The sequence below is a fragment of the Suricata suricatta genome, chromosome 9 (genome assembly GCF_006229205.1).
Source record: "Suricata suricatta isolate VVHF042 chromosome 9, meerkat_22Aug2017_6uvM2_HiC, whole genome shotgun sequence".
Lineage (NCBI taxonomy): Eukaryota > Metazoa > Chordata > Mammalia > Carnivora > Herpestidae > Suricata > Suricata suricatta.
The window spans coordinates 119,693,912-119,707,786 of NC_043708.1; the positions used below are offsets into that span (position 1 = coordinate 119,693,912).

The 13,875-nt window shown below is 38.3% G+C and overlaps 1 protein-coding gene across 1 annotated transcript in view; it reads left to right on the forward strand.

Moving 5' to 3' along the window:
• TRPM1 (transient receptor potential cation channel subfamily M member 1) overlaps nucleotides 1-13,875 on the forward strand; it is an 89,525-nt gene that overhangs the window by 68,193 nt on the left and 7,457 nt on the right. The window contains 3 exon segments of the mRNA XM_029951274.1: nucleotides 374-518; nucleotides 1,860-2,062; nucleotides 2,662-2,794. Coding sequence (XP_029807134.1) covers nucleotides 374-518; nucleotides 1,860-2,062; nucleotides 2,662-2,794 — 481 coding nt within the window.

Genomic DNA, 13,875 nt, shown 5'->3' on the forward strand with positions numbered 1-13,875 from the left:
TCATGTACAAGTGAAACCAAGGAGACAGCATAAGCTGATCTTAAATAATTAGAAGACACAATAACTTTCTAATGGATGACAGTACAGAAAACATAGATTTATCTGCATAGAAATTAAGAGCTTCAGTATATGAAAAACACAAAGAAAGAAATGGGAAAATGTTTACAAATACGACAAGTCAAGAATGACTATCTCTGAGTGCAGAAATGACTTTTTTATTTTCTTTGTATGAGATATATTCATATGAAAAATTGCCTATGAAATCAGGGGAAATCTTATTAAAAAGAAATAGACCATTGAGCGGCATAAGTAAGTTATGTATTCCATTCATTCTATGTAAAAAGCAAGTACAACAAGACAAATTTTGTTGCAGCTCCTTGTGGTGAAAACCAGTACGATGAGGAAGGCAAGCGACTCCCTCCCTGTATCCCAGGAGCCTGGCTCACACCAGCCATCATGGCGTGCTACCTACTCGTGGCCAACATCCTGCTGGTGAACTTGCTCATTGCAGTTTTCAAGTATGTGTCATGGCTGATGACAGGGTGTCTATTAGTTATTACAAATGTCCAGTTTGATATAGGAAATCTTTTATGGGACCACAGATTTACACAGAACCTCAGGAGGGCTTTTAAATGTGTAGAATCCTTACAATCTCCTTTGTTCAAACTTAAGCAGCCTTAATGTATTCATGAATCAAAAGTTGACAGTTAAACACACTAAATTTTTCTTGATAGTTCAATATTTTTTTGTTGTTGAAGTATAATTAATATACAGTGATGTATCAGTTTCAGGTGTACAATATAATGATTCAACAATCCTATACGTTACTCGGTGCTCATCATGATGATAAGTGTACTCTTAATCCCCTTCGCCAATTTCACCCATTCCCCCCCCCCCCACCGACCTCCCCTCTGGCAGCCACTAGTTTGTTCTTTGTATTTAAGAGTCTGTTTTTTGTTTTGTCTCATTTTTCTTCATTTGTTTCTTTTGTTTCTTAAATTCCACATATGAATGAAATCATATGGTATTTACCTTCCTCTTAGATACATTTAAATTTAATTTTGTTTAGTATTTTAACACTTTGACCTGCATTTTAATCTAATGAAAATATTTCCTTAGATGAAAAGTTTCCTGAGGTAGGGAAGATCTGATCAAGGTGTGCCTTTAATTCATTATCAAAGGCACAGAAGGCAATGTTAACATTATAAGCTATGACAATTACTATAATATTATATAAAATACTTTCCTTATCATTTATAGAATAGAAGACAAAATGGCCTAGAAAAGAAATGGCTTACACTATCAAGTTTCTTATAAAACTTACCCATTTTGGCATGATGTGTTGTGCACATGACTGTGCTTAACACAGTTGAAAAAAATATATTCTACCTTCTAAGATGAAAAATATGAGGGAAAAATCCTTCACAGAAATATAGAATCTTAGAGTTGACCAGGGCTTTGGAAAGAATATGGTTCAAACTCTTTTTCAACTGTATTAAAGGTTTAAATACTTCAAAATGCTTAGTGGAATAGCATTTTAAAATAAAAACCTTTAAAAATAAGAGAAATATTTTCTGAATGTATGAGTCAATAGACTGTAGTGTGGTGTCTCAAGAGGGTAGTAGGTAGCAGTTTCAATACGGTTGATTCTTAATTATTTATAAGAGTAAAACGTCCTTGAGTGTAGATAATCCACACTGATCACTAAACCAAAAAGACAGGGTAATCTAGGAGTCAGTACTAGTGGGCACTAAAAGGCCATTTCAGTGTTTATTTTCATTTCAATGTGAGCTACTGACTGCCCTGGGAAATGAAAAGGAAAAGGAAAATAACTAACTAAACATTTATTCTTTTTAAAGCAATACCTTCTTTGAGGTAAAGTCAATATCCAACCAGGTGTGGAAATTCCAGCGATATCAGCTGATAATGACATTTCATGACCGGCCAGTCCTACCTCCACCAATGATCATTTTAAGCCACATCTATATAATCATTATGCGCCTTAGTGGTCGCTGTAGGAAGAAAAGAGAAGGGGACCAAGATGAAAAGGATCGTGGATTGAGTATGTACCGGACTCTCATTTCTATCTTGGGCTAATTTCAAGGCTGTTCCAACTGGACACTATATACTACTTACATTGTGTGAAAACATAACACTCTAGTCCAACTGTTGTTCTTTGTAGGATCCTTCCCATTTTATGTTGGTTTTATTCCAGTTCTGCTGGTTTATGAGTAATTAGTGTTACTGAAAGTCTGCTCATGAAAGAGATTAGAAATTGAGAGAGCTTTTGAAAATGACTCTTCTATATAAATTCAGTGGTCCTTTCAGAACGTTTTAATATGTGGCATCTAAAGAGGAGGGGGAAATAATGCTGTCCTGATTCTATCCATAAAATACACGCAAAAGGTTCTCCAGAAAATAGCTCGGCTTCACTCAGCGAATAGCTTCAATAGTGGTGTTTTGTGTTAAAAAGTGAGCCGTTTTGCTCCAGGGGAAGAATGATTGTTGCATAGGAAAATAAACAATTGGAGTAAGAGAATTGCCCACACGTGTAGGACAAGCCCGCTTAATTCAGGATGGGCTGTGAAATTCGTAATGATGCAACTAAATTCATGCACCGGGCTCGTTTCTCACTCAGCAAACGCTTCTCCCTTTCCGCAGAGCTATTTCTCAGCGATGAGGAGCTGAAGAGGCTGCACGAGTTCGAGGAGCAGTGTGTCCAGGAGCACTTCCAGGAGAAGGAAGACGAGCAGCAGTCCTCCACCGACGAGCGCATCCGTGTCACAAGCGAGAGGTGCGCCCAGCGCGGGCCGAAGGGCCGCGGGGCCAAGGGTTTGCGGGCGCCTCCATCCTCTTCTAAGGGGAATGTAGACCGTTCACTCAGAGATCTCTTGCTTCTTCAGACTTTGGGTTCTTTACGTGTTTGCCCCCCAAGTAGTGTGACAATCTCTAGTCGTGAAATGGTGATGGTCAATTCTTTATAGGAGAGTATGATGTCGGGGCACCTTGGTGGCTTAGTCGGACGGACTCTGGGTCAGGTCATGATCTCAGGTCAGGTTTGTGTGATCGAGCCAGCTTGGGGCTCTGCGCTGACAGCTAGGCGCCTGGAGCTTGCTTGGGATTCTGAGTCTCTTTCTCTCTCTGCCTTTCTCCCCGTTCATGCTCTGTCTCTCTCAAGAACAAATGAACATTTAAAAAAAAATTTTTTTAAGAAGTGAATGATTACAGGTATGGCAAATATTCCAGGCCCAAACGATACCAAACGGAAACAAAAAAGCCCTGACAGTTCTTGGCCACTCCTAAAGTGGGAGGGAGCTTTTACTGCAATACCCTACATCAATGGAGAGAACAATCAGGTAAATGCTAGGGAAGCCATTCCTCTCCCTGCCTTTGACTTGTCCTTGACTTTATCAAAGATGGTATTCCCCTAGGGACTGACCTCCTCATCCTGTCTTAATGCTTTGGTTGCTCCTTGCCCAACCTGGCAGAGCAGAGGAAAAGACTTCCTCCTCTGTTCTATGAAACTGAGCACTAAGGGAGGGGCAGCAGTGTCTGTCCCCCATACCGGGGGAAGCCTCTAAAGTAGGGCAGGGTGTGTTTCCCACCTGGGTCCCACCAATATCAGCACCATTCATATGGTAGTGCTTAATAAATGAAGAATGAATGAATGCATGTGTGCACAAATCAGTGAATAAGCAAATGAAGTCAGGTCAGGGAGAGCCAGAAAGGGTGGCATTTCCCAAATTTTACAGTATTGCTCTTTCTGAAGCTGGGAAAGAGTAACCAGCAAAGGGTAGACAGGAACCATAAACTTCACTATCTATATTTTTGTAATCATATAATTTTTAAGAACACTTATCACTTAATAAAAGCAACTAAAGCTTTTTTATTATTATTTAAAGATTGTGATAACTGACAAAACATTGGTGCAAAGCGTTTAACCAACAATGAAGGTAGAAGGATAATGCCTAAGGTGATTCAAACTTATCATTCTGTCCTTCCGTACTCAATATTAAAGTTTCCTGGTGTAGTTATGTGTGTATTATCCGCAGACCAACCAGTGGAGGGCCTCAACAATTAGGACAGAATTCATAATACACCTTGAAGTCTTATGGTGTACATTCAAGGCCAGTGACTCTGCCTCAGCCCACAGGAAAGACAATGCCTCCGGCAGCTGCAGGTCTCTGACTGCCCTCCCCTCCTAGACCAAGTCACCTTATAATCCAACCTGTCAAATTCAAGAATTGTCTGCACCATCTCTTGGCCTTAATAAGGTACATTTTCAATACTTTTAAATACTCCTCTGCTATTTTAATAATAATGACTAAGTATTCAAGATATAAAAATTATTTCTTCCTGAGAAAGATAAGGTGCCCCCGTCTTAATAATCTAAAATTTCCACTTTCTAGTTAGACATTAACTTGGATTTAATCACAGCCTGTAATTTACAATGGAAATTGTGTTTTGTTTCACTCTGTTTCTTTCCCTTCTCCCCTCCCCCAACATTGTTTGGATTTTTACCATTCTTGGAGCAAGTCTCCAAGAATGTGGTTATCAGGTCACTACCAAACTGCATTTTCCTCTTGGGGCTCCGTGCACACGTAATAGGAATGAAAGTGTGCTGGGCAATAAAAACATCTACTTCCCGTTTCCTTTGGCTGAGATCCTGCCCCTCCGGTTCCCTTGTTGACCCTTTCTAGGCTAAATCACAGGTGAATACAAGAGACAAACAGAGGAGGAGGGGGTTTGGGGAGAAGATACCTTCCCCTCACTCTTAACCAGGACAGCTGAGGAGCAAGGAAGAAGGTGAAAGAATAGAAATAAAATTTGTTATTTTTACCTAAATTTGACATCAGTGATTACTTTCAAAATCAAATTTTTGAACACTCAGAGGTCTCTGAGTCTCAGATTTTAAAAAATCTTCATGTATCAGATTGTTTTTATTCTCTACATCACCATTTGCTATTTGATGAACTTCTGGGTCTTCTCTCAGTTGTCAGCCCCAGCTCCATTTGATCTGCAAGGTCCAGTTAGAAGTGAGCCTCCATGGAAGGTGCTGTTGGCATCAGTCCCTTCCTGACCTCCCGTTGTCTGGTCTCTTTCACAACCTGGGCCAGCAATTTGCATGACTCAGTCTTACAAACGTGTTCACATGGGAAGTATACTCACTTATGCTCCTCCATGCAGGGTGTTTTGAGGGCTTCTGTGCAGGAACCAAATGCATGGCTTTCCCTTACTGTTCAGAAAGTTATATATAAATTTCTAACAAGTTCATCGTTTTGTAAGATCCAACAGTTAGTCCCTCAATCAGAGATTTATAATATGATTCCGTTTTTAGTTAAGACAACACAGCAGCAGGGTCTTTAACCTCAAGCCACACCCAGCATGACCACTTTGCTGACTTAGGGGACTAAACTCGTGGTTTTCCTCCCAAACTTGGACATCCTCTTCACCCTGGACTGTCCTCCCTTCATGCTTGGTACTTCAGTCTTGCTGACCTTCCTTCATTTCCTCAAAGCTACCACTCCCTTCCTGCCACAGGGTCTTTGCGCATGTTGTTCCCTCTGCCTACTAACCCTTCAGATCTCTGTTCAAATGCCAATTCTTTATGGAAAACTTCCCTGATCACCTCATCCTGTAGACTAGGTCAAGAAGCCTGCGTGTCTCTGTGTAGCAGGAGCTTGATTTTTTTTAATGAATGGATGACTAAAAATTTTGTCTCCTGACTTGAATGCAAGTCAATCCAATCCAATGAATACGAAACACAGTATCAACTATGCTCCTTCTTGTTCAAAACTTTGATTTTGATATTGGAAACTAGGAAGTCTAAATATACAAATGTTTCTGCTACCCATAATTGACAGAAAGGATCTCTAATATCAGTAACACCAAAACAACTGTCAAGGTTAGCAGGTGTTGTTTCTTTGCTTGAAGGGATGGATGGATAACATCAGATAACGAAGAGGGCTATTGGAAAAATATTTTGTAAATAACTTCTATCAGTACAAACACGGTGGAACTTGTCAACCAAGATGTTCTATCTCATCATACCGGGTTAATACCTAGTAACATGTATCTTTATCAATTGGAACTTGAAGGCCATCTCTGTGTCTCTTGGAAATCCACTGTTGAACACATCATTCCTTTTGTGGTTTGGCATTCCTTGGTGGACAGGTTCCAAAGCAACTGAGTAGGAAAGCATCTTTTCTGAAAAAAACTTTGTCAGAGATTTAGCTTCCTTTTCTTGAACAATGAGAATTATGTAATCCAGTTTGTTTCCCTTTTTCCCATAGCTTCAGGGAAGCTTAGCACCAAACTTAATATTTAATTATAACAAGTATATTATTATAGGTTTGGGAATATGTGGTGTATAATGCCTCCTTATTATCTCTCCTTTACTCTTTCATATCTTCTATTTACATAAATTTTAGTTTGCATGTCTGATATTTTCAAATATGCAGGCTGTAATTCATAAATTATACATTTTTAAAAGTACTGGCCTTGTACTTAAGCATGTATGGGTCTTTGACTAGCCAGCCCTATAATCGAAGGTTTGAATTCCCCCAAAATCTCTGGGTCAAGTGATTTCTTGTCGTATTTGTGGAGCTGGGTTAAGGTGTTGGGTTTCCTCTTGGCTTGATTAGGAAAGCAGCAATTTGTGGACTTGAGATCTTATTTAGCATCCTCTTCCCAAGTGATCAAGAAGAGAAGATGCTGATAACAGAGACCCTAACAAGAAAGACAAGAAGGAGAAAAATGAGATAGTAAGTAGATGACCTGAAAGAGAGGAGTCTTAGAAAGGAGGTGGGTGATTCCTCTGACATAGACAAGGTCATAGAAAGACAAACACGCAGTGATGGGAGAGAAGTTTGGGGAAGATTCAATCCGAATGTCTTAATCTTATAAATTAATAGGAGCCAAAGTTGCTTGGATTATGGGGAAGAGGTGGGATTAAATGTTGGAGTTTTAATGTGTCTCATAAATGACAATCTTGTTCCTTACTGGACTTTGAGAGCCAGTTCAGTGAGAGATGCAGATAAAGATAAAAATATGATCAGCTTTATCAGTAATACATGTTTTGCTAGAGGATGTGGTTCAGTTCTTGCCAAATACACAGAATTAGCCATAATTAGCCATACCCACTCAGTCAAAGGCACCTGTAAGCTTCCCTTCTCACAGGCAAAATCAGCTTTCCCCACTAACTTACCATATAAATAACAATGACAAAAAAAAAAAAAAACAACCCACCCAGAACTGATGCCCCATGCAGGCATCTGGCTCCCAAAAAGAGAGACAAAAAGAAGCAAGCTGGTGTCTTAGCCCCCAGACACCAACCAGAAAATCAGTCCTTCTCAAGAATAAATAGAAGACTAGAGAGAGGCCAAGAGTTTTACACTAATGGCAAGTCCAGACACATAGGAAAAAATTATAAGAACGGGGAAAGTGCACCTCTAGCAACATTATAGACTTGAAACCACCAGGGAAGACTGAGTTCACCTTTAGGGGAAATAGACAGGAAAGGAGCTAGCCAAGCGATTACTCAGCATGAGTATTGAGGACCTAAATGAAACTAGCCAATATGACTTTGTATTGGGCCAAGTTCAAGGTGACTCCCATGACCTACATCAGTGACTCTCTACAGCCCAAGGGCAAGGATGCAGTGAGTGAATGAACATGGGGCATAGCGAAAGGGAGGTTAAAAGGGACCTATCCCAAGAACCAGCCAGTGGGGATACCACAATGATGTTAGTGTTTGCAATGTTTCCATAAACATATTACAATGCCTCCATTTATCTCTGCCCAGCTGGAGAGTCCTAGTGGCAATAGAGAAAGGGTTAGAGTTGACACTATTATGTTAGAAGTAAGAAAGAGAGAACCTACAACACTAGTAAGAGCTTCAGTGAGTGTCTGACCAACGTCTTGCTTCAACAGAAAGTGGAATATAGGCAGAAAAGGCTAATGATTTAGATGGCTTGAATTCTAGAAACCAAGGAGGTCTGAAGTGTGGCCATGTTGGTATATATAAATGATGTGACTTAGAGCTAAAATCCTAGAGACCTTAATATTTTTTTAGTAAGTCTTCATTATTTTGCTTATTAAAAAAGAATGAGAAAGCCAGAAGATTTAAGACTTAAGTTTTGTCCTTTGTTTAGTCTTTCACATAAAATAAAACTCTGTAAGTAAAGCACAACCAGGTTCTACCCTGGATGTTCTCACTATAATTATGAAACTTAAAAGGCAGCCTCATACGAAGAAGTAGATGGAAATTAAAATAGCTGGATATAAATTTTGGACTGGATTAGACAAGTTTATGATCTGTAGACCTGGAATAAAATTACAGGGTAAGAATCATCTTAGAACTCAATATAGAATACCATGTAACCTTGAAACATGGGTTTCTTCAAGTATAAACTGGACCTTGTAGTTTCACTAACATTAGCACTATGTTTTTAGGTTCACATTGAACTCTATCATTAAGGAAATGTTTCTATGTAATTTATAAGCTGCCTTACAGGTGAAGGGTAATGGCTGCACATGAAAAGATGAATGCACAGAAAACAAGTTCTAGTAACTAGCTTCCTGCAGAACTCCAAATGTGTAAGTTCTGTCCTTAGGAAACACACACAACTCTTACTATGAGAACCTAAGTTTGGACTTTATATTTATTTGATAAAAGTCAATGAAACTCCAAGAAAGTTACAGTTATTCTCTCAGAAGTTACTACAAAAGTGCCACAAATTCATATATTGTTGTACCTATTATTTGAATGAAATGGAAAACATTATTTACAAGGCCTACACATCAACAACAAAAAATGTGTTTTAATTAAGCTGCTTTCAGGTTTAGTAGTATAATGTCCAAACCAAATATCCTACATAATAGATACACTAAGATACAGATGAAAGCATCTGGAGATTTATAGTCATATCTACTGCACATAGTCACGTTACCTTACACTTGCATAGCATTTCTAGCTCATAGAGTACTTTCATTTACACAATGTCACCTAATTCTCACATTATCATGGTACTACTGTTGTTCTTATCACTGTTCTTGCTGATGCTGTTTCTTGTCACTGGTGACAGATGCTGATGGAGCCCTTCATCCCTGCATAAATATCGGCACATCTCAAAGAGAATCCTAAAGTTGACCAAATGTCAGTCATGAGGAGCCTTTCTTTTTTTTTCTTGAAAACAAAGTAAAACAAGAAGAGTCATGATATGCAATGCCAGTTGCGAATCTGGTAACATTATCTCTCACTTTCTTAATTCGGAGAACAAGTAGAATTATATTTATTCACATAAATAAATATCAGTATATACAATGGCTGGGGTCCCTGTCATCACCAAGGCAGCTTTCATTCATCTGATTCTACAAACATCAGAGGTAGAAAGTTTCTAGAACAAACTTTCTCATATTGAGGTCGTCAAATGCCCTGGCATTTGGCGTTGTCAAGTTCTAGGAGATTTTATTTTTCCATTTTGATGATGTTAGAATGTTTGTGAAGTAAATTTGAGGATGAAGAAGAAGAGGCAGAAAGGGAGGATGGGGGCTAGATTCTGGAAAACTTTGCATGTATGTAAGTAACAGAAATCTTTTAGGAGGAGGTTAAGGGCTGCTGTTGAATTAGAAGGGAAAACCTGAAGCCACATTTACATGGCTCTTTACATAATACTGAGAAAGTGCCAACTGTTTGTATTATAGAAATATTACCAATGGAGATTATAAGGTTTCCTTTTAACACATTCCTTACTACCTAACATGGCAATAGAAATTGGCTTTTAGGTGTTATGAGAAGCAAGTACCATTTTTAAGCAAGGAGTGACATGATTGTGTACTGCGTTACAGTTGTTTTTACTGTTTTGGATTGGAGGGAGAAACATTAGAGGCAAAGAGGTTATTCCCAGCAAATAACCTCTATGCTCTATGAGCGTGGGGTATAAAATGAGGTTGTATATCTTTTAATATTAAAAGAAATTATTCTGAGACCTCATCCTTCTTATTCCAAGAGTGCCTTCTTTCCATTCCTATTCCCTTAAGTCAGTTGTAGGAGATCCAGTGGTCCACCGAAATCCCTACCTATTGCATCAAGAACCAAGAAGATAGGGCCAATTGTTGCATTTTACTCTTTCTCTATCCTCTTGCCCCTTGGCCCTAGAAGTAGGCATAGTTGTGGAAGTACAGGGTAGAGTGGATTAATTAAGCCCTGGATTTCTGATTGGAGGTTGGAAAGGGGGAGTCCAGGGTACTGGACACACCAGGGAGCTTGTAAAGAGGGGTGAACGTGGGAAAGTACCCCATGAAGTTGCTAATGAAGTTTAGAGCTCACTCCCAAACTGTATATTTGTATGAGTGTGTGTGTGTGTGTGTGTGTGTGTGTGTGTGTGTGTGGTTCTGCTACTTATTAGCATACCAAAAGTATTGAGGGAGACAAAGTTCACAAAAAAATGGTAGAGTAAGGAACTCTGAGAATCCATCTCTCCATAAAAGTAACAACAAAACTGCCAAACCATTCAGAATCAACCTTTTTAGAAAGATGGAAATGAACCAATGGCTTGCAACAGTTTGTGGAGTGCTTATTCAAAAAACATGACTGAATCTTTTTTTTAAAGTGAGTTTTGTGGCATTTCAAGCTACCCAGTCCCATTCCCCACTGCTCAGTTCAGTGGCAGTCATAAAAACAACAGCCTGAATTCCTGGTACCAGTGGAAGCATAAAGGACCTCATCCACAAAGAATTGTAATTATCTGTTTTGACCTGTCTTGTGGCTTCCTGAAAGACTGGCTTAAAAGACTTATCTTAATTTCCCCTGACTTGGAATTACCTCACGGCTAAAACTGCTAGCCAGAGGTGGGGATAGGGAAAGGGCGTTTGTCAAAAATATTTACAGACAAATATTATAGTTCCTATTCCCCAAGGTAATAAATAACAGAGTTGAGGCAAGTGAGCCTAACTAAAAATCTCCAGAGAAAAGGCTGGGAAATGAGATGTCCATAGGGCTTTCAAAAGCTCTGACATATTCCTGGGAATCTAGAAGACCATGTACATGCATAGGGCTATGCACATGCTCAGAAAATACCTCATAAGGCAGAAAGATTCCAATTCTAGCTGATCTAAAGGCTCTGTGCAAACCAAAAGAGAAGGCTAAAAGAAAAATGTAAACTCTGGCTGGGTGTTGAAGATTTGCATGCATAGAGCCCCTAAGCAAAGACTGGAAGATCTTTTAATCCCAGAATCTAAGGAAATCTCTATACAATCATTAGCTGACCACTGAGCTAACAGGGGAGAATTTCAGTGGCCACACACAACAAAGACTATAGGACTTGCTAAATCATTTCAGAAAAATCACTAAATAAGCAACAACTACTACAATATGCAGCAACAATAACAAACTCTGGGGAGAAGAGAGAATCTGACTTCCAGGGCTACTACACTATATTACTAAAAATTCCCAGTTTTAAATAAACATGCAACGAAATAAGAAAGTATGGTCCACACCTAGGGAAAAGGCAATCAAAGAAACTGGCCTTAAGGAATCCCAGATGTTGGACTTTCTAACAAAGACTTTAAATCAGTTATTGTAAACAACAACAACAACAACAACAACAAAAAAACATTCAAAAAGCTGAAGAGGGGCTCCTCGGTGGCTCAGTCAGTTAAGCCTCTGGCTTTGGCTCAGGTCAGATCTCACATTTGTGGGTTCGAGCCCCATGTCAGGCTCTGTGCTTACAGCTAGCTTAGAGCCTGGAGCCTGCTTCCGGTTCTGTGTCTCCCTCTCTCTCTGCCCCTCCCCCTCTCATGCTCTGTCTCTCTCTGTATCAAAAATAAATAAAACATTAAAAAAAAAAAGCTGAAGAAAAGCATTTCTAAAGATCCACAGGCAAGTGTGAGAATGATGTCTCACCATATTTAGAATATGAATAAAGTGATAGAAATTATATTTAAGAAGAAGAACCAAACAGAAATCCTGGACTTATAAAGTACAATAACTGAAATGAAAATTTTACTTTAGGGGCTCAAAATCAGATTAGAGCAGGCAGAAGAAAGAGTCAGTAAACTTGAAGATAAGTCAATTGAGACTATCTATTCCAAGGAACAAAAATATGTAAGAATTAACAGTCTCAGAGATCTGTGGAAGGTCATCAGTATAACAGCATACACACAAGGAGAGTTGCAGGAGACAAACGGGAAAGTGGCAGAAAATATCTGAAGAAATAAAGGCCAAAAACTTCCCAAATTTAATGAAAAATATGAATCTACACCTCCATGAAGTTCAATGAATTCTAAGTAAAATAAACTCAAAAATATCTACATTTATTCAAATCATAGTCATAAATTGTCATAAGCCAAAGGAAAAAAAATCCTGAAATCAGCAAGAAAGAAGCAACTTATCATCCACAAAGCATGCTCAATAAAGTAAAAGGCTGACCTCTTGTCAGAAATCAGGGAGCCAGTAGGCAGTGGGATGACATATTCAAAGTGCTGAAAGAAAAAAACTATCAACCAAGAAAGTGTATCCAAAAAAAAAAAAAACAGTCTTTCAAAAAATTAAGGAGAAATTACAATATTCCCAGATAGCAAAAACTGAAGGAATCTGTTATTACTAGACCTGCATGTGCTGAGAGAGATACTAAAGAAGTCCTTTGAGGAGAAATGAAAGGACACCAGATTGTAACTAAAATCTGGATGAAGAAATAAAGGGTACCAGTAAAGGTATAAAGGTAACTACATTCATAAGTATAAAAGGAATTATAAATATATTTTTTGTTTGTAACTACTTTTTGTTTTCTATATAATTTAAAATATGACTGCATAAAGGAATAATTACAAGTCTGTGTTGATGGGCACACAACATATATAGATATAAATCTGTGACAACAGCATAAAGTAGAGGAAGAAGGAATGAACTTTGAAAAAGGAAATTTTTATATACTATTGAATTTAAATTGATCTTCATCTGAATCATATTGTCATAAATTAAAATGTTCATTATAATCTCTAGGACAACCACTAAGAAAATAACTGAAAAATATGTAATAAAAGAAATGACCAGGGAATTAAAACAGTACACTAGAAAATGTTTATTTAATACAGACAAAAGTAGTAATGAAGGAATTGAAGAACCACAACAAAAACAACAAAAGACATGTAGAAAACAAATAGTAAAAAGGGAGAGGTAAATTCTTCCTTATCAGTAACCATATTAAATATAAATGGATTAAACTCTCCAATTAAAACACAAAGACTATTAGACTGTATATTTCTAAAAACATTATCTAACTGCATTCTCTCTACAGAGATTCATTTCAGATTTAAAGACACAAAGAGTTTAGAAGTCAAAAGATGGGAAAAGATACTCCACATGAACAATAATCAAAAAAAAAAACTGTGGTGGTTATACTAATATCAGAGAAAATAGATTTTAGGACAAAAATTGTTATTAGAGGCATGTTAGGTGGCTCAGTTGGTTAAGTGTCCAACCCTTGATTTTGGCTCAGATCAGGATCCTAGGGTTGTGGGATCAAGCCCCTTGCCAGGCTTTGTGCTGACAGCATGGAGTCTAGTTGAGATTCTCTCTTTCCTTCTCTCTCTCTCTGCTCTTCCCCTACTTACACTCTCTCTCTCAAAATAAATAAACAAACATTTAGGCAACCAACAGAATGGGAAAAGATAGTTGCAAACGACATATCAGATAAAGGGCTAATATCGAAAATGTACAAGGAACTCACCAAACTTCACACTCACAAAACAAATAATCCAGTGAAGAAATGGGCAGAAGACATGAACAGACACTTCTCCAAAGAGGACATCCAGATGGCCTACAGACACATAAAACGATGCTCAACATCACTCATCATCAGGGAAACACAAATC